Genomic DNA, 26,032 nt, shown 5'->3' with positions numbered 1-26,032 from the left:
CTAAGTAAAATAAACTTGTGAGCACCTCTGAAACATCATTTCATTGTTCTTTTTTGTTTTTGTTTTCTTACCCTCACCACAAATGGGAAGCACTGATCAGCCTGTTGGGGGTGGGGGTTGTTGATGGTGGTGGTTTTAAGCCAGGAATGGTCGGCCTCGGTGTGTAGAATGCAGTCTGATCACAATTCCCAACATTGTTTTCTTACAGCTTTCACAATGAGCCTTTTTCTACTGACTTGTCTGTAACGTGACATTTAAGGAGTGCGGTTCTCATTGATTTATTGTTGACTCTGCAACACTTGGGTGTCGAGGTTTTCTGTTTAGAAATCAGCTCAGTTCAACAAATCTTCAATAACGTGCATGACTTTAGGTTAGCAGCATTTGTGCTAACCTAAAGTCCGGCCAAACATAGTTTTGCACATAATGGCTAAACACAAGTTCAGGGTGTTTTTTTAAACCCAAGATTTAACAAGGAAAGCTCAGTTAAAGCTCATAGAGCTCATAAAGCGAGGTTTAACTTAGTTAGTCATGAACTTTCTTCCAACAAATGTATAATTTTTGTTTGACAACTAATCTAAAACTACCGTACTTTAAAAAAAAAAAAACGACCTTTTTTTTTCCTGCAAGGCTTTACCAATAGTCAACATACTTTCCTCATAATTGTGCAGAATAAAGTTCGTATTTTTTTTTGTCAGAGTTGTGTTCTTTTTATTGTCTAACTATCTCCTGCTCCTTTCCACATCTGAGTGTTCTCCATGGATTTGATGGATTCTGGGTAAAGCCACATGGCTGCGGGCAGTGTCATACAGTTATTAACTCAGTCAGCTCACAAGGACCACACAGTACTGCACTAACATGACAAGGAGATCAGAGAAGGAATTGTGCTTTCATGTGTTTCTTCAGTGACTCGAGCATTGGAATGCCCTACAGCCGCTATCTTGCTGCTTTATAATTTTAGACTATGTTTTATGCTATTTAATTATATTGATTTTATCTGTTTGAAGTAGTCATTTTCCTCGTATATCAGATCAACCTAAAGTTTTTTAAACATTTAAGCAGAAATAGATGACTCTTTCTTAAGCTTTTGTGTTCAGGTTGTAATTATCATTCGCTGTTATGGATATCCAACATTTAACTTGACATTTTTAGGATCTTGCTTTTGCTGAAAAATGTGTATGGTGTATTAACATTAAGACTTTTGGAGGTTTTTCTTCAGCTTGGGTCTTGTTTGTTTAATGAAATACATACATTATTAATTTTTAACTTTGGGTAAACAAATAAAGTTATAACATGTATTTTGGTTTTAGTAAAGTCCCACATCAATCATCTTTTGATCCATTGTAAAAACCTTCCCAGTGGTTTAGTGGTTTTTTAATTAGGATTATGCAGTTTTTTAGGCAAAAAGAGCCTTTGATATTTCTAGGACAGTTTCTGCAGAGTAGCAGGAGTTCATTGGAAATGCACCTCTGATTTGCGTTTGGGACTGTTGGCGTAAATTTAGCCTGCGCTAATTTTCCATGATCCCTTTATTTTTTTACTTTCTCTCACTATCTTACAGCCCCTCACAACCCCAAACTAACATTAGCGGTGCAACAAAAATGGTAAGCAATGATGGAGCTTTGCAGCTGTACAGTTTTGAGCCAGACGCCAGCTCAGACCAGGGGAAAAAAGACGTACAAGTGGATGCATTGGAATCGAGCAGAGCAGGGAGCTTGTGGCCTGCCAATTGTAGTTTGTACGTCACAAATATAACCTTTTTAAAATGGCATTTTTTCCATCTGCTCCTGATTTACAACGATTTGAATAAAGAAAAACTAACAAACGCAGTTTAAATCTTAATTTTCTTAATGTATGTCCTTCATCATGAGAAAAATTATGCATGTTGAAAATATATATTTCTTTTTCATTTTAGTAGGTCTTAAATTCTCAACTCAGATTATTTTACAGTTGAGAATACAGATACCTTTACATTTGTGCACCACAGTTTCTAATTTTGAGGTAAATGAAACCTCTCTGCGTTAATGTTCAACTGTGTAAAATAAATTGCGATAAAATTCAGAAATTGGTGCTGAACAATTTAAGCTCTCACTGTCTATAAAATCTTTCCTTTCCCTGCCTTTATTTCTCCAGTCTTGCTCTGAAACGCTGCTGTTTTGACTATCCTAGGCTATACTTAAATCTTATATTGGTTTTAGTGGAATTCTAACATGGCTTAGTAATTGTTAACAGACACCCACTGAAAGCTGCCTTAGTTTTTGCCTTCTGCATTTCCCTTCCTCTGTTTTAATTTTAGATTTATGGAGGGATCTTTTTCATGGCAGCAGCCTTTTCTTTTTTAAAGCCATTTTACCCGCCTTTTTTTTTTGTTTTTCCCCTGAGAAAGAACGATGCCTTCTGACCTAAAATATTTGCCATTCATCTGCTCTTCATCCCATTCTTCTGGCGACCACACCTATTTTTTTCTACTTCACATGCAGCCATCACAGTCAATTCTAGTCTCTTGATATTTTTTCCTAACCATTCCTCCTTCCCTCTAATTCCCCCATCCCCATTGTGTCTCCTGACCGACTGTGTGATGAATGTGATTGGTTTGCCATGCGCTGAATGTGCTGTGTTTGAGGGCTGTCAGATGGTAGTCATTGGGATTGTTTTGTGGGAGGGTAAGCATGGAGCTTGGAGGGTAAGCATCCCCGGTTGCTGTAGAGCATGGGCAAGGAAACTGCACAGCCCCACCAGCTGTTTTGTTCTGACTTTTTCCCATTGCTTTCTCCTTTTGTTTTTTCAACATGTCAAATGTCCTACTATATATTTTCTTTTCTGTCTGTGCTTTTAAAATATGTTAGATGTGCTAATCGGTGGCAGATGTTCACTTGTTTGTATTGTGTGAGACCAGTATGTTTTTATCCTTATTTACAACACTCCCCTAATTCAATCTAAAGCTTGAACGTCAAAAATCAATGATCAGTTAATTGGTTATGGGTTGGTTTTTTTCTAGCTTGATTTGCTTTTGTCTGAATACCAACGAAGAAAATGTATCAAACAGTTAGGCTACAAAAATTTTGATATCTGAGTTTTCTGTTGAACCTGTGACAGACATAAAGTCCAAAATGTTTTTTTAGACCTTTAATCTCTTTTGACCTGGTCTCCATCTTGAATAGTATATCAAAAAAATATATCAAAAACCCTAACTTAAACGTTTTGCATTGGCAATTACAACCCAGGTTAGCTGACCTACTATTACTAAAAAGTGCAGGTATTTAAAAGTGTGTCCTACTTTTTGTTTTTGTTTAAAAAAAGGCAATTCTCAGTATAAGAAAATTACATACTGTTGTCTTTTTCCTAGTGCTTTTCTAAAGCTTTGTGGAAACTTGAGAACATACAGCATCATGTCAAGTCATTATGAATTAGGCAAATGTTGAGGCAGGATGTAGAAGTTGCTGCTCAAATCCTGCAGTTGTATAAGAATCCTAAGTCTTGATCCCTCTACTACTGTGCTATGGAGTTATTTAAGGTCTTTACTTTGATCTTGGTTTTTTTATTCCCCTTTGCAGACCCAAGATGAGCTGTCTTTTTGTTTTTTCCTGAAACAATAAGGGCAGCTCACTTTGGGTCTGTCTTTTTGTTTTTTTCTGAAACAATAAGGGCAGCTCACTTTGGGTCTGTAATCGTTCTTTCTGAGTCGAGTTGCTGCCTTTCTCCTGCCAATCTTTAAAAAAACTAGTTTTCTAACTCGGGTCTCAGGACCCTCCATCCTGCATGTTTTTTGCTTCCATGCTCCAGCACACCTGTCTTCAATAGCTGCCAGTATCAGGCCTCTGAAAAGCTTGATGATGAGGAGCTGGAGCAGGTGTCTTTTAGCAGGAGAGTTGCTCATGAGTACAGGGATTGGAAAACTCTTCTTCAAAACAGCAGCGTGTGCTGTCACTAACTTTTGCCTCTAACAGTTAGCGAGTGGCTGAGACGCAAAAGGACTTTGATTGTGAGAAGTTCTTGCAGTGGTCGATCCCCAGGCACTACCCTGTATGCTTTCCACATGTTAAATGTCTTGGCATTTACCAAGGAGTGGAAGATTTCCAGTTTTAGAAATGGTATTTAAAGGCCTGTTGGATTGAAGAGCAGCAATGATTTAATCTATAAGCGCAGAATTCTCCAGAACAGCAAACGTATACTTTAATAAAGCTCCGCACATCTGCTGATGATCATTTGATCAAGCGCATTTGATTACAGTTCTTGCACCTGGCTGCTACACACCCTCTAAATAACAGTTTTTGCATACTTTCTGTGTATTTGGCATCGGTTCTGTGCCATGTGTTTATATGATCTAAGAGACAAACATTTTTTTCTTTATTTCAAACGAAAACACGCCATTTGCTACCCTACATGATTCTGGATGGCGTTGTGATGTCTGAAACAAGTCTATGTCCCATCACTCCTCTTGTTTAACACCACTCTTGATTGTAATCATACATTTTTGTGGGTGTGTTTGTACTGTAAATGGTTTAAAAACATCTTGCTGCATAACAATCCACACTATGAACACTTTGTTCGCTTTTATTCCTTTATTATTACCAATATTTCTCACAGAACAGAATTGGCAGAGTTTATTAGTCTGATTTATCAGGCTGTGATGAGGCCCTTTTTAAAAAAGTCTAGTAAAACGCTGAGGGCCGATGTAACAAAGAATGCTCATTTTTGAAGTCGCTCATGTGCTGCCCATGCATTCTCACTTACTGGAATATGTTCTCACAGCTCATGTGTTTCATATTTTCCAGTAATCAGATTTGAAGTAATGAGTCGACATCAAAGTCCTGTACGCTGCTGTCCTCATGGAGCATCTGTGCTTTTCTTCACAACGGATTGCATTTTTCCCCCACAGAAAGTATTATGTCGACTCGCGACAGAAGAAGAAAATCCTGCAGCTGAAATACTTATGAAGAGCACTGGTGTTCCACCTAAAGAGTACCATCTGAGAGTACTAAAAAAGGTATCGTTTCTTATTTGGCCCTTCGTCTAAAGGTCCATATATTAAGATCTAGTACATTTATAACTGTATTGTTTTCAATAGATATGTTCCTCTTTTTTTTTTAGATGGTAAAACAGCATCAGGAAAACATCGGAAAGACCTGTTGTCCAAAGAAGAGCACAGATCCTAGTTGCAGGTAATATTGACAACTAGGATAGGTACACTAACTTATGTTGGTTAACTTTCCAGACAACGGTTTTGAAGTATTAAATCAGCAAAAAGAAAGCAGTGCAGCTCCTTATCAAGAACAATAACATCAGAAGGATGATTATTCAACTGATTTTGAAACATAAAGTAGTTTTATACCAGCACATGGCTTTCTGTATAGATTTTTTTTTTCACAACAATAAGATAGAAAAACAAAAGCTGATGTAGTTGTTAAATTTTATACTTTGTTTGCTGAAATCCAAAAAAAATGTTATTTTTCTAGGAGACAGTTTCTGCAGAGCGGCAGTAGTTTATTAGAAATTCATCTCTGAGTTGTGGGCGGGACTGTTAGTGGAGAGTAAGCCTCCCCCTGCTTCCCCACATCATTCTGTGACACTCTCCCGCTAGCTTACAGCCCCTCACATTCCCAACCTAACATTATCAATGCAACAAAAATGGCGGGCCGTATCAGAGCTATCCAGTCGTACAGTTTTTAGTCAGATGTTGGCTTGGATGAGGTAAATGAAGACGTACTTGGATCTATTTTTCTACAAATGGATGGATCAGAATGGAGTGGAGCAGCGAGCATGTGGGCTGCCCAGCAAATTTTTAACTTAACTACGAGCTTTTTCAAATGGAATTTTTTCATTTGCTCCTAATTAGCAATGATTTGAATAAAGAATTGCTCAAAAATGCAATTTTAAGCTGAATTTACTTTATATGCTGTGGTGGACAAAATTGTTGGTACCCCTCAGTTAAAGAAAGAAAGTCCACAATGCTCACTGAAATGACTTGAAACGTTCAAAAGTAACAATAAAGGAAAATTATTGAAAATTAAATAATCAAAATCAGCCATTACTTTTGAGTTGTTGATTAACAGAATTATTAAAAAAAACCTAATTAAATAGGGCTGGACAAAAATTATGGTACCTCCATAAAAGACTGAGAACTAATTGCCCTGGGGTCATGATGAACTCAGGTATGTCCTTTAATTGACATCACAGCTGGTTTCAAACCCATAATCAGTCAGTCTGCCTATTTAAAGGGAGACAAATAGTCACGTTGCTGTTTGGTGAAAAGGTGTGTACCACACTGAACATGGACAACAGAAAGCGAAGGAGAGAATTGTCCCAGGACATTAGAAACAAAACTATAGACAAACATCGTAAAGGTAAAGCCCATAAAACCATCTCTAAGCAGCTTGAAGTTCCTGTGACGACAGTGGCACATATTATTCAGAAGTTTAAGACCCACGGGAGAGTAGCCAACCTACCTGGACGTGGCCAGAAGAGGAAAATTGATGCCAAATTGAGGAGACGGATAGTTGGAACTGTATCCAAAGAACCCAGAACAACCTCCAAAAACATTAAAGGTGAACTCCTAGATCAAGTTACATCAGTGTCAGATCACACCATTCGTCGTCGTTTGAGCCAGAGTGGACTTCATGGGAGACGACCAAGGAGGACACCACTGTTGAAAGGAAATCATATAAAAGCCAGACTGGAATTTGCAAAAATGCATGTTGACAAGCCACAAAGCTTCTGGGAAAATGTCCTTTGGACAGATGAGACAAAACTGGAGCTTTTTGGTAAGGCACATCAGCTCTATGTTGGTAGACTCAAAAATGAAGCATACAACCAAAAGAACACTGTCCTGAAACATGGAGGAGGCTCAGTTCTGTTTTGGGGCTGCTTTGCTGCATCTGGCAAAGGGTGTCTTGAAGTTGAGCAAGGTAAAATGAAATCTCAAGATCATCAAGGCATTCTGGATAGAAATGTGCTGCCTAGTGTCAGAAAGCTTGGTCTCAGTCGCGGGTCATGGGTCTTCCAACAGGAAAACGATCCAAAACACACAGCCAAAAAACCCCAAGAATGGCAAAGAGAAAAGCGTTGGACTATTCTAAAGTGGCCTTCTTTGAGCCCAGATCTGAATCCCATTGAACATCTGTGGAAGGAGCTGAAACATGCCATTTGGAGAAGACACCCGTCAAACCTGAGACAACTGGAGCAGTTTGCTCATGAGGAGTGGGCCAAAATACCTGTGGACAGGTACAGAAGGCTCATTGACAAATACAGAAACCGTTTCATTGCAGTGATTGCCTCAAAAGGTTGTGCAACAAAATATTAAGTTATAGGTACCATCGTTTTTGTCCAGGCTTATTTCATTAGGTTGTTTTTGAAATAATTCTGTTAATCAACAACTCAAAAGTAATGGCTGATTTTGATTATTTAATTTTCAATAAATTTTCATTTATTGTTACTTCTTAACGTTTCAAGTCATTTCAGTGAGCATTGTGGACTTTTTCTTTAACTGACGGGTACCAACAATTTTGTCCACCACTGTTTGTCCTCTGTGTCAGAAAAACATCACAAGAATATGTTAAAAACCCTATTTTCATCAAAGTGGGGGTTTAAAAGCCATCAGAATTAGAATGTCTCTTTTTGTATGTCACATTAAGATGCTTTCACTGTCTTCTAACCTAAATAAGTCTCTTCAGGTGCTCATGTGATGTGATTCAGACAACATCAGAGGCGTTTGTCCCCCTTATCGACTGTCCTGAGGCTTCTCCTGTCATTTGCTCTTTGCTACAACATCCTGGGACATCCTTCACAGACGCTCTGAGTGAAGACTTCCTCGATGCTCTAAACTCAACAGATTCAAAGTAGGTCAACGTACAGCGCTCTATGTTTTAATGCTGCACCAGTTGCATACGGTAGTTAGAGTAGGGATTAAGAACTTTCAAGTTACAACATACATTATCTACGACAACACCTGTAATGTTAGTACTAAATACATCAGCTTTGAAATATGCGATTGTTGGATATACATCTTTAGAAATCATGAGTAAAGCTGTTAAATGTATACAACACCTTATTTAACTATTGTTACAGCTTATTATTTTTTATAAATCAACTTCATTGTCTCTTTTCACCTATAGTGATGACAGCATCACACCAAAGTCTGCCTGCATTTTATTTTTTAATTTAGATGTTAAATATGTACGTTACTTAATAAAGATGACATTAAAATATAGAAATTCTTCTGAAATATCAACTTCCTGCTGACATTGGGGAAAGCTCTGTTGGGAATGTGAAAGATGGCAATGTTGGAGCAACAATGCAGTTTGACAACATGTCATACATTCAAATATGATAAGATATTATTACAAATATTGTTTTCCAGGTAAAAAAAACAATATGTAGTGTCTGAAGTGTTTGGTAAAGAAATGTGTGGTTCTTGTTCTTCTGCTGTAGCTTGGCCCTGGACGAGACGGCTTTAGTCTCTGTGTGGTATCACAGTCTTCCTCGTCTGGAGGAGGCGGTGCTTGACCTGCTGGAGTCTGTGATCAGCACAGGCTCAGCACCACAGAACCTAGAACAGCAAGTACTAAAGACTCAACTGGTAAGGATTTATACTTTTAAATAAATAAACAATGTGTATACCTGCTTAAAAGCTTAACCTTTTACACTTTCTAAATATTAGGAAGGTTGCATGGCAGGTCTTAAAATACATCTTGGCTTTAGTGAAATCAATAACAACAAAGTGCAAACACTACGTTTTCCATACTATAAACATAAATAATAGGTAAAGTCAATATGAACAAAAACTACACTATAACATTTTCAGCTCTAGGTGAACGAGCAGCCTAATTCAAGAGAACCATGTCTCCCGTCTCCGAGCAGAACTCGGGCCGCCAGCTCACACAGTGGCTTTGGGGCGGTGTGTGAGCTTTTCAAAGCAGAAATGCAGATCAGTCCCTAGAAACCGTTCAAACAATCACGTGGATTTGTGTTTCCAGTCGTGTACCGACAAAAATAAAGGCTGATGTTATTCCCACATAGTTACATGCAGCCAAGATGCAGATTGCAGCAAATTCCCGCATGGATTTTGTGTTCACCCAGGCTAAATGTTATTAGCGCCCGTTAGCTTTTTCCTGACCCTTCGTCCGGCTTCGTTCTGCCACATAGAAAGCACTGAGCACACAGATTAAAAATAAAATGATGAGCGAACAGGCGCTTCATAATAACATTAACAAAAGCACATTTAGAAGATCATCTCGTATATAACGGAGCTGCTACATATCTATGCATGTGGCAGCTCGGCTTGTTTACAGCGGGACCCGTTTCCTCTTCCGGTATTTTAAACAGAACTGCGCATGTGCAACTGATTTATTCCGACCGAAAGTCCTGTATATGTAAACGTTTGTTCTAATCGGAAAAAGTTTTTCTGGGCCCATGTACACAGTTGAATTCTAATCCGATCATTGATCCGATCAAGATATTTTGCACATGTAACTGCGGCTACTGTCTCTTAAAATGGGCTATTGGTTTATAATTTTTGTATTACTACTAAAGTTAAATTGAAATGCTTTTGAGAACATTTTCTTATTCCTAAAAATGATTGGGAATGGTTGATAATCTCATGATCTGTGGTTGACGTTTGCAAACTCTGGTTAATGATAGTCTACAGTGTTCAAATCCAAACTTTAATCTACACAGTTTGGCTTTGCAGAGCGCTTCATGTTAAGCTTTTGGCAAAGTTTGCAGCACATCTTACATCATTTGATTTTGTGTTACGCATATGTGCTTTGACCCAGCTGGGCACTAACTATTAGGGCTGATTAGAAAGGATTTTTAAATAAAAAAGTATGTGTGGTTACTCAATATAATGTCCTCATTACTTTATTTCATTCAGAAAATGCCTGTTAGTGTTTTTCTATTATCTGTCTCCTTGTTGTCCAATGTACATCAGTTTGACATGTTTTTTTATACTATTTCCTTTCTTTTTTAAATGTCTGTACAAAGCAAAAAGAATTCCAGCTAACAAGTTTGTTTTTCCAGTTCCTGGATTATACCTGCTTTAGTAATTCAATATGAAAGTTGGGTTGCAAACAAATGTACCTGCTTTGCTCCAGTTCCATTTGGTCCGGTTTGTCTTGTGTTTTTTTTCCTCAGTGATGGTCTGTTTGAGCTCTGTGCGTATCCAGGAGGCAGTGTAAACTTTTTTACGCTTTTGGACCCATTCCCATTCCCACTCATTCACATTAGGGCAGATTGGAAAACACAGGTTTTATTGTATTTGGTTTGCTGATAGTAAATGAAAAAAGAAAAAGACTTAAACTTTTGTTTTGGTTGAATGAATGAAGTACATATATTTATACAGTTTTATTTCTTTTTTGTTTATGTACACATTTTCGCCAACAGGCCGAAGTCCATTAATAGGCAAAGTCACACGGTATAATCACTTGTTCTTCATATAAATATACCAAATAAATATTTTAAAGCAGAGATGTTTTAGAAAGATTTGTTTTTACAAACCCTGAGATATGTCAAAGGACAAGGTTTAAAGTGCAGGAGTCAACGATGAGAAAGTCAAGCATTTGCCAAATACAGATTTGACAAAATATGCCAAATTTAACTGTTAAAGCACGAGCAAATGAAACATGGAATCAAACAGCTTGTGATGTGGTTTGCTTTGGCACATGGAGTCCAAAGCAGCCTAACGGAAAGGAAGAGTCAATCTTGCCTGCCACTATGTTCCTCAGAAAAGTGTGATCCAAGTGATCGCAGTGTGATGCTAATGTTAGGACCAATGAGTTATATCACTAGAGGAGACATCACGTGGTTCCTCATGGGAAGAGAGCACTGCCATCTTGGTGAGGTCAAGTTACTGCTGCAGTGAATGCATGTGAACACATTTTTTGCATAATGCCAGTTCATCGTGCGGGTTTCAACTGCCAAAATCAGAAAAATGAGTCCATGAAGGAGGAAGGTATATCATTTCACAGGTAAGTATTTTAATTTTTTTTCTTTTAAGGCTGCAGGGGCTTCATTAATAGAACACATGTTGACATGCATGATGCTGCAGGGCTATTATCAACATGTTGCATGATGTACATTTATTTTGCTGTCAATATAAATGTACATTTTATTTTGCTAAACCTGTATACAGCATACTAGGCTATTTATACAGATTTATACATTTCTGACTCAGTGACTGAGTCAGGTTTCCAATGGACTCAGACTTCAGGAAAAAGTGGATCTTGGCTATCAAAAGAGTTAACCCAGATGGATCACTGTGGTACCAACTAGAAATACAGTCTGGCTATGTTCAGAACATTTGTGGAAACAGATTTTGATAAGAGGCCAGATTGTTTTTTTAGGGTAAATCTATTGTTCACTTTTGGACTTCTTTTGATTATTATTATTATTAACAATAATAATAATAATAATATAATTATTTTTATTATTATTCATCGACTTATTTTTTATTTATTATTTATTGTTTGTATTGACTTACTATTGATTTATTAATACTATTATTATTATTATTATTATTATTATTATTATTATTGACTTATTGTTGGGTTGTTCTAAATAATTTAAATTACATGTCAAAGAGGTCTAAAACTTCTAAATGTCTAAATTAATTTTAAAAATTCTTTCTAATAATTTTTTTATTTGTAAGAAGTCCTGCAACAATGCATTTTCATTAGACTTTGAGCTTTTAAGGCTGACTGTTTCTATTTTTTAACAACAACAAATAATGTATCTATATATATATTATATACATAAAATATAATATATTTATATATATGTATAAATATATTTAAATCTAAAAATATATACAGTTTATAAAAGCTACTCAGACACCACTAAAATCAATGGAAATCAATGTCATGTGGGCGTCGTCGACCTCACCAAGATGGCGTCGCGCTCCGCCACCGTCGGCCAGGCTTCTAAAGCGGGCGTGTCTCCTCTAGTGATATAACTCATTGGTGTGGACATTGAAAAGTGTTAAACGATGTTGATAATCTGAAGGTAAATCTGAAGGTAAAACTGCATCTGTGACTCTGGTTCCACCAGCCAGCCACATATGGAATTTTTGTTCAAGCGTTTTAAGTTAGGGCTGGCAGACCCAGACCAGATGATGCTGCCGTATTCCAGAATGGGGCGAATGTTAATGTAATATGAAGTTATAAAAGCGTTTTGGTCCGATTTTTGGCCCTTTAGACTCTTCTGAAATGATCCGAAGAAAAGGCAGAGTGAGTGATTTGCTTTTGCAGCTGTGCTGCTGACATGGGCTGAAAAAGGTCGTTGGGTGTCGAGGATGACAACCAAGCCGCGCACTTTGTCCACTCGCTGCTGGTGGGAAGTGTTGAAGTTGACTTGACATCATCTGCATACATGACACATTCGGATGATTTTATAACCTCCGGGAGGTCATTGATAAACACAGAACAGTAAAGGTGCAAACAGATGTTACCTTTACCTTCCTTTAGTTTTCCTATTGACAGATTGGAAACAAATAATTAAAATATTTTGTCACCTAATTATATAACTGTCACTTTATATAAAAGCATTTTGTGATGAACTGACTGACAGGCTGCAGAAAAGACAGTATAGATGGGATTTTGTATAATAACCATCACATTTGTCTTCATGAAAGAGAAACATTCAAACTGTAAGTAATTCCTTTGTCTGAAGTACGTTGGCTTAGTTTTTGCAGCTTAATTTTCTGTCTCACTGTTATTATTTTTATTGCTTTTTAGTTTTATTCTCATTTGAGTTTTTTCTCCATAAAATCTAATGATTGAAATCTAAAATGTTTTCTAATTTGTTCGTACAGTAGTGACTTGTGGAGATGGGGCTTTCATCTGTAATGTTGGAAAATTTTATAGATGAATTCCAAAAAAGAAAAGAAAAAGTTCATCCAGTGGAAATAACTATGCAATTCTTCGATAAACTAGACATCAAGCTGATTTTTTTTCCAGTAAGAAAAATGCTTCCATCTATTAACATTTTGTACAGACATGTTTAAAACAACCACTGCTGCTTGGCTTTAGAGTTCACTTTATTATGCTGGCATGAGGAAACCACAAGAATTTAGTTGAACTGAATTGATTTATTGTAAAATCTCACGAAAATGACAAAAATCTCTTGGCTTCCTCCTCCTTTTTCACAAATAAAGTAAATGGAAAAGTCTCTCGGGCTATGAATGACTTAATGCCTTGTTGATAAGAGATTGATAAAAACGCTAATGTTGTGTGATTTACGTCAGCAAATAATCTGGCTATGCAGAGGAGGATCCCAAACTTTCCACTCAACTTTGCATTTATAAACTAATTCATCCAGATTTTTATCAGCATCTTTGTTCACAGGAGCTTGCAGACCCCTCACACACCTTTCAGATAGCTTAACCCCCCCCAGCAGACCAAGCCATTCCTCTGCTGGCATCCTTTCCACTCACCTATAGAAGCTGCATTTCCAAATGGGAAACATGAAATTGGACTCACATTCTTCATTTTAGCTCTCCCCTTGTGAGAAACGCAGACCCAATAACAATAAACACTCACTTCCTGGCCTCGAATGCCTAAAACAGGATGTTTGCTGCGTGCCGTAATTGACCCTCCTTGAAGTGTTAGTGGTAAGGTATGGAGGAGGATGCTGACAAAAACAGCTGTTTTCAGCGAGAGGATCCGTAGCTGGCATGCAGCACACACACACACACACACACACACAGATGTACACTGAGAAAAGGCCAGCAGTTCGCGTGCAAGCAGTGGGACTTGTAAAGATGAGGGTTTTGGTGTTTCTGATGTTTTCCGAGGGGACAGAGGAGACGTGCACGTGAAAGGAGATCATAAAAAAGAAGCTTGTCTTGAAGACTTTGATATTGGAACTTCCCCATGTGACCACTGAGTGGGGCTGTTGGCCCTTGTATGACTGTAACTGAGATTATATAGCCTCAAATCAGACTTTGAGTGTATACTTGAATAAAAGTCCTTTCTGATAACAGAACTGTTACAGTTCAGCATATTATTCATCAACAACTTTTAACTTCATATCAAATGAGTATTTCTTTCTTCACATTTTTTATTCATTATTCTATTGTTCAATTAAAGCATCTATGAAAACACACAATTCTTTCTATAGTGACACCCATAATCTCATATAGATTCAGATATTATGGGACTACACTCCCTACACAGTTTAACGGTTACAGTGATGCCCTTGAGATTTTGTTAATTATCTAAAAATGTGAAAGGAATTTATTTGGAAGGAGGGGAAAAATGGGTCTGTTTATGAGAGCCAGAATGAATGAACCAGAGTGGAAATTCAACAGCGCCACCCAGTGGACAAACCTACTCAGAAAATGGTACGTTCTGTATAATTGCAAGCAGCCAACCAATGTTGAGAAGTTAAAAAATCTTTAAATAAAATACTGAAATAAAATATTAACACTCTGCACAATTTTGCGTTATTTAGAAAGATTCAATTTCTACAAAATCTAAAGGGGCTGAAAATAATGGTTTATAAAGGTCAGTTCAATCTTTTCAAGAAGGAATGTTAAAAAAAAAAATATTGTTTCATTTTTTTCCTCTTAGGCTGTAAGTGTCTGACTCATTTAAGAACCTCCATTCAGCCCTATCTCAAATGGTTGTCATTTTCCTGAATATGAAGATCTTTTTCTACTTTTGTCAGTGATTCTTAGTGCCAAAGCCTAAACATTAACATTGTTTGTGTTTTTGCTTTCCAGCCTAAAGCTTGTGCTCATCACTGTTCGATGTTCCTGGTGGTAAATGACATCTTCAGGTAGGTTTCTGACATCAGCGTGACTTGTGCTTGTGTTTTAATGTTGATAGGTTGTGTGACAGAACACACACAAAACGTTGCACTTTTTATGCTTTGCAGGTCAATCCTTCGACAAGCAGAAGGAAACCTGGTTGTTCAGTCTGTCATCCAAACCTTTACCAGGTGTTTCTTGAAGGAACTGGAAGAGCTGGAGCCTCAGGTATATCTTACAGTCTCACTAGAACAAAGTTAATCATGAGTATTGTGTTGCAATGTCACATTTACCAACTACTGCTTGCATAAATAAAGATATATTTATGGGTATTTATTTTAAAGTTAACTGAAGAATCCTTTTGGGGGGGGGGCATAACATTAGGGGTAACTAAGTAAAGTGTCTATGAAAATTGACATTGCTACTGTTTTTGTCACCTCCTTCTATCAGACAATTTTCTTTAATGTCATGGATTAAACTGGAAAAAAAAAAAAGTTTTCTTTCTTTATCGCCTTGAGTCAGCCTTTGATGATGAAGGCCAAAACACAAGAAGTCCTAGTTTTTCTTTAATCTATAGTGGTTGCTCACAAATATTAAAAATAAAGAATTTCTGTGAGACATCTGATCTTAACACTAAAAAAGGTGATGATACTTTTCTTTTTACTGCCACAGGCTAAGACATACATCTGCACATTCACAATGAACAATAATCTCCTCTCTGCAGGCAAATCTCAGGTGATGAATTGTTTTCTGTTTGAAGCTTTGAACCCATTCTTTTCTACACATACCAGTTCTCTGTAAACTGTTCCAAATCATCGCTGTATTTAAACGTAACCTCCACAAGTGACACAGATGTGGTACCTTTTTTGTTTTTTTTACTTTCAGCTTTATTTGACCATTGAGTTCCCTCTATCACTGTAGACTAATATGAAGCAGGTCTAGGTGAGCCTCACCTGTGGAAAAGCCAGGTGTGCGTGGATGCAGGTGTGATCAATTATTTTCCTTTGAGAATACTTTTCTCTTCTTTTCACCTCCATTAAACCGTATATGGCAGTGGCAGTGTTTTTGCAAGTGACCTCAGTTTTAGTGGCGTTTTTCACACAGAACTAAACGCTTCCTATTACATGCTACATTACACCTCTGCACCTACCATATCACCATTACGCAGGCGTCCACTCAAAATGTCATTTTTTAGTCTTTTTGCAGCGCTGGGATGTTTGAGTCGAGGGTAAGTCTGATTTCAGCTGACGAAGCACAGGACAAACGGGGGATCTGTGTCGTTTCAGACGTCCACATCTTTGAAAGCCTTCTTCCCGCAGTCACCCCCCAGTCTGCTGGTCCCCCTCTTGACTTTGCCATCAGGTTAGTGTACGTACATTCTTCCGTTTGTCCGCCTAAACGCTTTCACTCTGACAAGGCAAACAGACGTTTATTTTGTGAGGAAGAGTGTAATCAGTTATTCTTTAACTGTGTGCAAACAGTTTTCCTTCTGCACAAATGTGTGTCTCCTTCTTTTGGATCAGTTAGTCAGTGACTTGAATTTTATTGGCTGAATATTACAGTCGTATTAAAGATCTGACTGAATCATTAATGCAACTATGTATGAACCCCTTTAGGAATACTGATTTGATGTAGATGGAGGGTTCCTGCATTACAGCGATGAGCTGGACCATTAAAAAGATGCTCTGTAGGTGATTGCAGGAACACAGGGCTGAGCTGCTTATCAGTGTGTGCCCAGACTGGCCTGTTGGCAGCAGTTATTTACATGAATGGAGCCATTTAGGAACACAGTGGAATCCAGCCAGATCTCAGGGTTAATTATTGCTACATGTGTGTGTGTCTGTGTGAGAGTGTGCCTTTGAAGGGCAATATTTCAAACCAGGGAGTGGATGGAAGTGATACTCCAAAAAGTCTTGTGTGCTCTCTGGAAGTCACAGGTCCAAGATTTCTGCAGCGTTTTTAATTCAAAGTCTGGAGGAAGTGCAGATCTTTCTCAAACTTTGAAATGTCATCTGTTAGGAGTTTCAGAGCAAAGTTAACTCTTGGTGGGAAAGTGTTTTTCTCAAACATGACGGCTGACAAACATCCATTTGAAAAAAGAAAAACAAGAATAAAAAATGACTGTAGGTAATTATACTGTTTGGCTAAACACTGATCCTACTCAAGTATTCGTAAATGCTGATTGTAAAAGATTGCACCTTTGTGCCACAACTAATCACTGTATCATTGCTGTTGGATGTGTTTCTGCAGAGATGCCTCAAGAGGCTTGGAAAAATCACCTGGAGTGGCTTACTGCCTCATTACAGCGACTGACGGAGCAGGAGGAGGAGGAGGAAGACAGCCAAAGCTCCAGGTTAAGAGAGAGAAAAGCTTGTGGGGAGAATGTGTGCCTGCTTCACCCAGCCTACTAAATGTTTCTGTGGTCTTCTTATTTCCATTAGTTGGTTCTGGGGCAGGGAGGGGCAGCCAGTAATTTTCCCCTCTCGTCAGAGGGAGAAGTCCTGAGATCCTGGAGGACCATGTGGCTTCTCCAGGCATTCACAATAGACTATTAGTTGAAAAAAAGCAGCATTTAGAAACCATAAAGAGTCAGAAATTGGTGCAGAAGAAGAGACAGACTGAGGACAAAAAGCAGACTAAATTGGTCACATGCCTTTGATAAAAAGGAGGAAAACAGAACTTGGTTGGTGTCCACAAGATGCTGATGGTTGACTTGATATCATCCAGCTGTGGTTTCAAACAGGGCCTATTATCCCCATCACTCCGTTAGTCTGAAGCTTCGTGCAAAATTCCAAATACATCCTTCCAAGCCGCCGCTGGGAAAGTAGTATGTGGTGCTCCCGCTGCCAGCCGCATGCCGACGCCAAGGAAAGGGAGGGGAAGTGTGGAGGAGCGCTCTAATGATGACATTAGAGAAATCTGAGAGAACGATCTTTAATATCGAAGCTTTTAGTCATTTTCTCTGCTACAAATGTGGAGCTCTGCTCAGTCCAACTGGAGCTTCCTTTGTGTCTCCAGCTTGTAGTTTTTGCTTTAGATTGAACAAAATCTCAATCCCCCCCAATGTTCTTTAAACATTCTTACATGAATTTTGAATTTATCTTTTTTTTTAAACAATTGTGTAAAATAAAGTTTAAAAAAGGGTTTTTGGGCTAATATCAGCATTATTATAAATAAAAGACCAATAGGAAGACTTTGAAAAAAGCTCAAAAGATCAGAGTGGGACTTTAAATCCCTTTTACAGCAATCATGCTTTTTTCCAGTTTTGCTATCAGACTGAGACTGCTCAGATAATCCTAAATAACGTTTTAGTCTTTAGCTGTCAGCCACTATTTACATTTAATTTTCCTCTCGTTTCTCTCCTGAAAACCGCACAAACTTAATCCCCTGTTTGTTTTTAACAGCATTTCCAGCGTGAGCCAGTCTGCAGTTTAGTTTGAAGACAAACGCTGAGGTGGAAGAAGGGCTGGAGCTGTGCCATAAACAAGGAAAACCCTTTTTTCCCAGCACAAATTGTCAGTGAAATTGAAGTCATACATCAAATATCTGTCATCGTGTCAGGCTGCATTGAAACACATCTTCTCTCGGTTGTTTATAGTCAACTTTTATTGGGTGTTAAGACTTCTGTTTGAATTGTTGGGCTGACATTTATCAGCTGAGTTTTCAGCTCTGTGTTGCTGCAGGATCTGGACACATGATCTGTGTGGATGAACTGACAGTGGGAGGGAACTGCAGCCCCATTATTTAGCTCATATTGGTCCTGCAGTTTGACATAGTACCTACATAATTAAGGAAATAAGGGACACTGTAAACTCAGTTTTTCCATAGGTGGCGTCATTTTTTGGTAGCACATTGCAGAACGTCTTTTCATATATGTCTCCCCTTCCGTTCTGTAGGAGCCACCATAATGGGTTTGAGACCTGGTTCCTGCTGGTTCAGTGCTCCCACTGGGTGCAGGTGGCAGGGGAGCTGCTGGTCACATCAGAGGCAGAGCCCTGCAGTCCCCTCCTGTGGCTGCTGACCTTCTACTACCACCCCACCAACAGGTGGCACTGCAGAGCGGCACATCTGGTGAGATTGTCCAGAAACATCACAGCTGAAAAGCTTTAGCTCACGTTAGTCACAGAGTTTCCTGAGGTTGCGACACATGGAAAGTGTGAAAACCCGTCAGGCAGATTGTGAGGAATCAGACGGTGTTCAGGTTCAGATGTTTGTTTCGGGAGACGAGGCAGACTCCATCATTGTAGGAACAGAACAAGCTCATTAGAAGATGAATAATGGATGTCCACCATCATAGAGCCAGACCGAAACACTGGTGAGGGGAGCTGGATGAAAGGATGACGTAGTATTGATTTCCTGAAAGTGTCTGGCCAGTGTACCTGATTCTCATCTCTCCGTCTCCCAACCGTCTACAGTTGCTGCTCCTGCTGCAATAATCACCCCGACAACAATCTTACGCTGGGGCTTTGTTCCTCCTTATTTTGTGAATTGATCTTTAAGATGAAAACATTTGTTCTGTTTATTCTCAGGAAGAGGCCAAAAAGGCGTGGAGTCATCTGCACGCTCTCTCCTCCTCCTCAGTCGTTTCTCCCACTGCTGACCACCTGCAGCCACTTATCACTCTGCTGTCCCCCAAACCTCAGCCTCCATCACCGGCTCCACTGTTGACCCTCAGCCTCACAGTTTATTCCGCAGTTTTCTGCCGGCTCCCACACAGCCAGTCGGTGGAGTTTTTCCACACGGTAAGCAGTTTTTTCTCCCTTATATGTTAAAATCCCAGCCAGCTGGACTTTAGGGGTTACAGGTTCCCATTGGGAAAAAAACTACAATGATTAATGTTTTTCTGCTCAGAAGTGAGGTTATTCGACTGGCTTAATGTGCCGGATGACCAGATCTTTCATCAAAAGCAGTTTGGTCTTTGATGGCACTGCTGTTTTATGAAAATGAAGTTATTGGAAATTAATTCAGAAGAGAAGTGTTTTTCCCTGTTTTCCATTCATACACGTTTTAGAGACTCATAACTACCTTAACATAGTTTACATCACTGTGATTTGTACACAGCCTGTTTGTAAGTTAAGTTTAAAATTCCAAAGTTCCTCAAGTATATTTTCCATGGAGATTACCCGAAAATATGAATTCTTGCTTATTAAAAAAAAAAAAAAAAGTTTAATTCTGGAGATATTATAGATGAGCCGCACATGAAATGAAAGCAAAGGTATAGTGTTGTATTTTCAAAATGAAAAAGTTTTACTAAATATGTGTGGATTCTTAGCTACACGCATATCCTTTGCCTTTTCATGGTTAAAAAGAAAATCTTTAGACATCCTCATTAGAGTCCAGCTTAGCTCCATCTGGCGATGATCCTGTGCCTGTGAGAGGAAGTGACTGTTTCTGTGTGTGTTTCTGTGTGTGTGTCTCAGTCCAGGTGGTGCATGCGGCTGGCCTGCACCATGAAGCAGCATGTGTTCTCCGCTCACTGCAGCACAGGCTGAATGAAGGAAGCTGCTCATCAAGTGACACAGTTCATGTCAGGATTACGAAACTGCAGAGCACAGTAACACACATGCAGGCAGGTGGGAACTCTCACACAGCCCTCAACAGGTAGGAGAGCCTCCCCCACACACACACACACACCCACATACACACACACAGAGCAGTGAGTTCATGTCTGGGTGTTTAGCAGAATGACACCCAGCTGTGCTGCCGTATGACAAGAATGTGTCAAAGTAACCATTAATAAACGTACACAACAGCAGAGCCCAGGAGGACACTCCAGCGGTGACAAAGCTCAGTGTAAAGAAGCAGCCGCTCGCACATGTCCGCCCACTCGCTGAATTTCCTCACAATATAAACGCCTCACACTCTGCAGAGGCTGAATGAAAGACGGCGGTTTGAAGGCAGGCAAAGGAGAGCCACCGTCTCAGAAACTCAGTATAATGAATACCACTTGTGTATTGATGCTTTCTGTTGTCTAATTGTTAATAAAGCTGAAGAGTTCTCAGTGTTTCTCACTCACAATGTGCCTCAGTGATGAAAGTAGGTTTTTATTTTTTAAAGTTCCTTATCTGTTATCTTTGCAAAGACTTGGTCTTTTACATGAGCCAGAGACACGATGGTCGGTAAAAGACTCAGACAATTTTCCTACTGTTCACTGTTAGTGTTCTGGAGTTCTGAAACGTGGAATCTGAAGCTCACGATGAATGTACAGTTGTACTCCTGAACACAAAAACGACAAAAAAAAAACTCCTTTTGAGGAAGTGTTTTTTATTTTGACAACAAATGTATCTGTGATTATTTACACAACACGAGAATAAACCTTTAAACACGTTGAAAAGCCCTGAGTCATCTGTTTATGATCCGTTGTGGGTCAGAGAGGTTGTTTGTATTAAAATAAGATTTACTGAATGTATTTTCAGTCTAAACTCTAAAAAACCGTATTCCAAAAAGCAGGTTTTGTGAGTTACCACGGTAAGTTTGAGGCTAAGGAAGCTGTGAGAACAAACCACTGTCCACACAAAAAGTCAAGGTGCTCTCAATCTTTATGTTGTCTTTGAGCAACGTGGCAAAAAAATGGTCCCATCGACAAGGCTTTTGGCAGGAAAGCAGCCTACAATGCAGCAGCATGGAAGCCAGACATCACCAGAGGGCCTCCATCTTGAAAAGAGGTCCTCTTTTATAGGTGGTTGGCTCCACCCCTTACCAAACAAACACAATTAACAATCTAAATCAAACATTTCCTTAAAAACAGATGAACAATTGCATGCATTTTCCTAGTAACCAATGCAACATAAATAAACTATCCTCAATTCAACAACAATCTTTAAACAAAAATGCAAAAATAAAAATAAAATCATTTTGAATTTAAAACAGGCCTGTCAAAGGAAACCAAAACAATAGGTGGGTCCACTGGACCCTCCGGATACAGGAAGTACTCCTATGAAATCAGGAAGTAAACAAATCAGACATTGGAAAAAAACAAAAACAGAAAATAACCAAAGTGAATTGCAAGAACTGTTGGAAGTTTACAGCTGTACAGTGTGTGCACAAACTGATGCTGTCAGAAGCAAATACACTTTATTTAACTCTCAAACCGTGACAGACTTGTGCTCTGTCACAGAAGCAGATAACCTCAGCTTTTGGTTCCAAAAATTGAGGAACATAACCTGGTCTGGAGCAGGTTTAGTTGAAGGTTAGTTTGGTTTCAGAGAGGTGAAGCAGCATGCCGTGTCCATTTGAAGATAATTTAGTGGATGAAGAAGCTCAGATAATACTTTTTCCACCGTGAGAGGGTGATTAGACCACATATGGATGTTGGAAAGAAACTATTTACATTGATCTAACTTAATAATTTGCTAAGTAATCCTTGTGCTATCCTAGGCACTTTAACATTGGGAGTTGGGTCATCTAGACCCACTAGTCAGTGCGCTGAACCTTTTTTCTACAATGATTTGTGATCTTCACTGGTGTCCATGGATTACATGAAATCTTTCCACCTTTATCCACCTTTGTCATGGTAGGGAGAACACGTCAATGTAAGGGTGAGGTCATCTAAGATAGCACAAGGGTAATGATAAAAAATTTTTTTGAGTTCAGTTAACTTAAAAATAACACATAGTTGTCAGTTATTTTACTTTCATTCAAATAATTCAAGTAAGTAGGTGTAACTTTGGTGCTGTTAGATTGGCAGTGCAAGGAATTGTGGGATACCATTCCCTTTGCCTGTCAAGACGGATTTGGGTTTAAGTGTGGGTTTTTGTCCTAATTTGTTTAGTTGTTTTACTGTGTTTTTCTGAGTTATTTTATCCTACTATGTTTAATCCTTTCTGCACCATGAGTGAGGAAGAGAGAGGATGATGAGCTTATTTAGCACCACTAGTGCATTAAGAAGTTACAGAGTCATGATAACTGAATGCATATGTTGTAAATCAGTTCTGCACCATTCATTTTAATTTTATTAAAATGAGAATATCTGCAGCCTCTGTGGCCTCAAACTTAGAGACAAACAATTGAGTTGGATAGACATAAAAAAATCAAAATTGAATTAATTTAACTGAATTACTTGTTACCAATTCAATGAATCCATATAAGTTGGATATAAATATATATATTCCTTAAAGTATTTTGCGTGACAATGAAAATAGAAATGATAGAAACTCTTGCGTTTACTTTGTCCGTTCTTTTTCTCCAAGCAGAAACTTTTTCTTTTGCTGATGATGCAGCCGTATTACTTTTTTGATGGGGGTATAATCTTCATACGCCGTCATTAAAATATCAGACTCCGTCTCATTGGAGTATAGCACTCTATTTTTCTTTCCACGCGTTTTCCATGGTGATTCCGGAGAACGATTGAGGATGTCTTTGTGTACTTGCTGTGCATGTGCATTCACCCAGGGTTACCAAGTTGAGCATAATTACGCTAACTCATGTCCGGTCTTTTGGAACACACATACCCAGAGTTAGCAAGTTCATGTGGATTTCAGCCAGAGTTCAGGGTTAAAGTCTGGGTAGTTTAAACATGCTTTCTGGAATACCCCCTCGAAGATGACTTAAGACTAAACAGACATGGACTCACACAAACACAGCAGCTCAAAGCAGACTCTTGGTGTACCAAAAAAAAAAAAATCTCTTTTTATTCCTAAAACATTTCCAGTGTAAAGATGTAACAGCTGATGGTATCCTTTTTTGGACAGTTGGGATGGCTAGTGCTTGGACTGCAGTGTCCCAGAGGAACAGGTGAGCTCTGGATCCTGAAGTCTCTGCAACCTGAAAAAAAGATTTGTATACATTAGTGCAAAAACTACAATCCCTCTGTTCAATGTAAACACAAATGATGCTTTACTTTGGCTGGGAGGCAAAGACGGAATACAAGTTCTGATTTCAAAGAAACCTTTATCCTGATACCTATTTGAAAAATACAGTCATTTATAATTGCTGGTGAAATCTAATTGATGCCGTCTGCTGCAGCACACGTGTGTTTGTGCGCACAAACAGACTTGCACCTGTTTGTGTTGTGTAAGCCTAAGGAGCACAGATATGAAACGCACATGCTCGATTTTACCACCTTGAACGGAGGTCTGCCATTAACGCGGGTCAAACTGGGCATGTGGGGAGGCAGAGCCCCGCCTCTACTGACACCTTTGTGCGTTGCTGCATGCAGCAGACAGCGCGGGGAGGAAAACCACGAGAGGCAACACCTGCAGGCACATTTCAAGATCTGTGCTGGAGTTTGTGATGCTGAAAGACACGACGATGAGCTTTGATTTGGAGAGGGGAAAAAACAGAACTGGGCTTCGAACCGGTTTAACCCCTAGCTATGAAAATACAGTGAATGAACAGACTTAACGAACACTCACCAAACAGATACTGGCAGATTTCAGCTACATATTAATATTAAAAACAAACTGATTTATTCCCATAGACATAATGCACAGTTTAGGTTTGGTGTTAAACCCCCTAAATTACCTTCAATTTATTGTAATGTGAAAAAAGCTAGAAAACAATATTAAATGGGATTCAAATTTAGGGAAAAACGCTAAAGCATCTTTAAACTGTTATTAATGTGGCTCCAGGTTTGAAAGTAACTACATTCGGTCACACAAACTTGTCTTCCTGTAATGTTAGGGTTTGGAACCCGCTAATAAGATTCAAAAAGACCCATTTAGCAGCATCACATGGATGTAATACATACAAAGTCATTTCCACACAACGGCAGCCTTACTATAACATTTTTCCATGGATTTGGAAAAGGTTTTGGACCAGTCGTGAGCGGACTGGACTCCTGTTCCTGCTGAACTGAGCCAGTGGTTCTATAGGACTGATAATCAGCTCAGTAGGCACAGGAATCCCAGCCCAAATGTCCCTTCTTCAACTACATTTTGAGTTAAATTGGTTTGTTTTTGCATCTTTCTTCTCAACACCTCCAACGAAGCAAAAACAATCGTCAACACATCATAGCAGAGCTCCAAGACCAGAGCTGGAGCTTCATTAAAGCTGTTGAGATTGTTCGATTTCAGCAGCTGCCAGAGTGCAGTCGACACAGTTGGAAGCTCTCCACAGTGTCAGTGCTGCCGGATGGCTGAGAGATCCAGTCTACCACAGGTTCCAGCGTCTGATCATACAAATGACAATCTCAAACCACCGCAGTCACATCACCTCCTGTGACCAACACGAATCTGTACCGCGTCACTTCAAACGACAAAAGTTACCAACATTCTGAGACACAATCCAATGCAGCAGCCTTCTGAAACACGCTCGGCTTTAAAGAGACAATCAGTCTAGTTGAACATGCATGACGGGAAGATGTGGGCGTTGTGGGGCGAATACGTTTATTTTCAGAGGCTTTATACAATATTGCTTTATCCTTTGATGTGCAGGGAACCATTTCCCTCCCATTAGACTGTAATAAATCACCTTTTAGATACAGGCTCTGATGGCAATTCCTCTCTTTTGATGGTCATTACTCTTTAACAGGCCCTAAATATAGGTCTAAAAATGGCAGGCTCCACATGGCCCTCATTTCTAATTCACACATCTGTCCTCGTTTAGCCGCCATTTAGCTACTGTGAATATAGAGGGCCATAATGCCCTCTCACAGCACGTATGGAAAAAAAAAAAAGAGAGAGACTGACCGCTTTTTGGAAATCCTTTTTCAGCCATCTGTCTCTGTTTTGATCAAGAAGCAGAACAGTATGGATCTGCGTGAAAATTAGCTGGTGGTCAGCCTTTTATGATTCACTCATTCACACCTAACACTGCAGGCATCAACAGATGAGTGTTGGGGAGGACAGCAAGAACAGAATCACAATGAAGCTAAAACCCTTGTTTCAATGTTGGCCGTGCTCGGGGAGGCAGCGGCGGCTGGCTGGGGGGAATCGATCCCCCAACCCTTCGGTTGTTGGACGAGCTGCTCTACCGCCTGAGCTAAACTGCCGCCCATTATTATGCTTATTATGCAGCTCTTCTTTTTGGCATTTGTTACTTATACTTGTATTTTTGGAGAATATGGCTTTAGTAAAAATAACAAACTTTTAATCCAAACTCGCCAGAACGTGTTTGTTTTCTTTTTGTAAAAAATAAATCCCAAGCTTTTTGCTCTAAAGGAATCATGTCCTGTAACCCGTCAGCAGGGTCTCCGTGTGTTTTCTCTCTGCTTTGCCTCAGTGAGAGCTTCTTTCACTGAGTCAAAGCAGGGAGGTTATTTCACACTTTAAATCCACCGCACAAAAACACTTCATGTTCCCAACAAAGAGTGACACCTCAGCAAAGGAGAGACCTTAAAACGTTATCAAGATTTCC

The 26,032-nt window shown here is 39.1% G+C and overlaps 2 protein-coding genes and 1 non-coding gene across 26 annotated transcripts in view; 1 reads left to right on the top strand and 2 right to left on the bottom strand.

The window, feature by feature from the left end:
* Positions 1-21,071, top strand: part of fancc (FA complementation group C) — a 31,271-nt gene extending 10,200 nt beyond the window's left edge. For 9 of the 18 annotated variants that reach the window (XM_023958351.2, XM_078953130.1, XM_023958349.2 and 6 more), the window contains 13 exons: positions 4,877-4,984; positions 5,089-5,159; positions 7,668-7,832; positions 8,425-8,572; positions 14,711-14,766; positions 14,866-14,965; positions 15,410-15,472; positions 16,024-16,099; positions 16,988-17,090; positions 18,634-18,808; positions 19,267-19,479; positions 20,163-20,338; positions 20,491-21,071. In XM_023958351.2, the coding sequence (XP_023814119.1) occupies positions 4,877-4,984; positions 5,089-5,159; positions 7,668-7,832; positions 8,425-8,572; positions 14,711-14,766; positions 14,866-14,965; positions 15,410-15,472; positions 16,024-16,099; positions 16,988-17,090; positions 18,634-18,808; positions 19,267-19,479; positions 20,163-20,338; positions 20,491-20,617 (1,581 nt within the window). In that variant the 3' untranslated portion in view covers positions 20,618-21,071. Of the gene's footprint in view, positions 1-4,876; positions 4,985-5,088; positions 5,160-7,667; positions 7,833-8,424; positions 8,573-14,710; positions 14,767-14,865; positions 14,966-15,409; positions 15,473-16,023; positions 16,100-16,987; positions 17,091-18,633; positions 18,809-19,266; positions 19,480-20,157; positions 20,437-20,490 lie in introns of those variants that run through there. The other 9 variants (XM_078953133.1, XM_020705805.3, XM_078953129.1 and 6 more) reach the window with 4 other exon arrangements.
* The window catches only part of aopep (aminopeptidase O (putative)), an 84,848-nt gene continuing 79,800 nt past the window's right edge, over positions 20,985-26,032 (bottom strand). For all 7 annotated transcript variants that reach the window (XM_011478979.4, XM_078953120.1, XM_011478980.4 and 4 more), the window contains one exon: positions 20,985-23,500. The gene's annotated coding sequence lies outside the window, so the exon portion shown is untranslated. The remainder of the gene's footprint in view (positions 23,501-26,032) is intronic.
* Positions 24,495-24,596, bottom strand: mir24a-3 (microRNA mir-24a-3). The gene has a single exon (NR_107131.1). It is a non-coding gene; the product is annotated as a microRNA mir-24a-3 (primary transcript).

The sequence above is a fragment of the Oryzias latipes genome, chromosome 9 (genome assembly GCF_053564925.1).
Source record: "Oryzias latipes strain Hd-rR chromosome 9, Olatipes_Hd-rR_3.1".
NCBI classification, from domain to species: domain Eukaryota; kingdom Metazoa; phylum Chordata; class Actinopteri; order Beloniformes; family Adrianichthyidae; genus Oryzias; species Oryzias latipes.
Note: the sequence above shows the minus strand (reverse complement) of the source record. Positions and strands in the feature narration are given on the sequence as shown.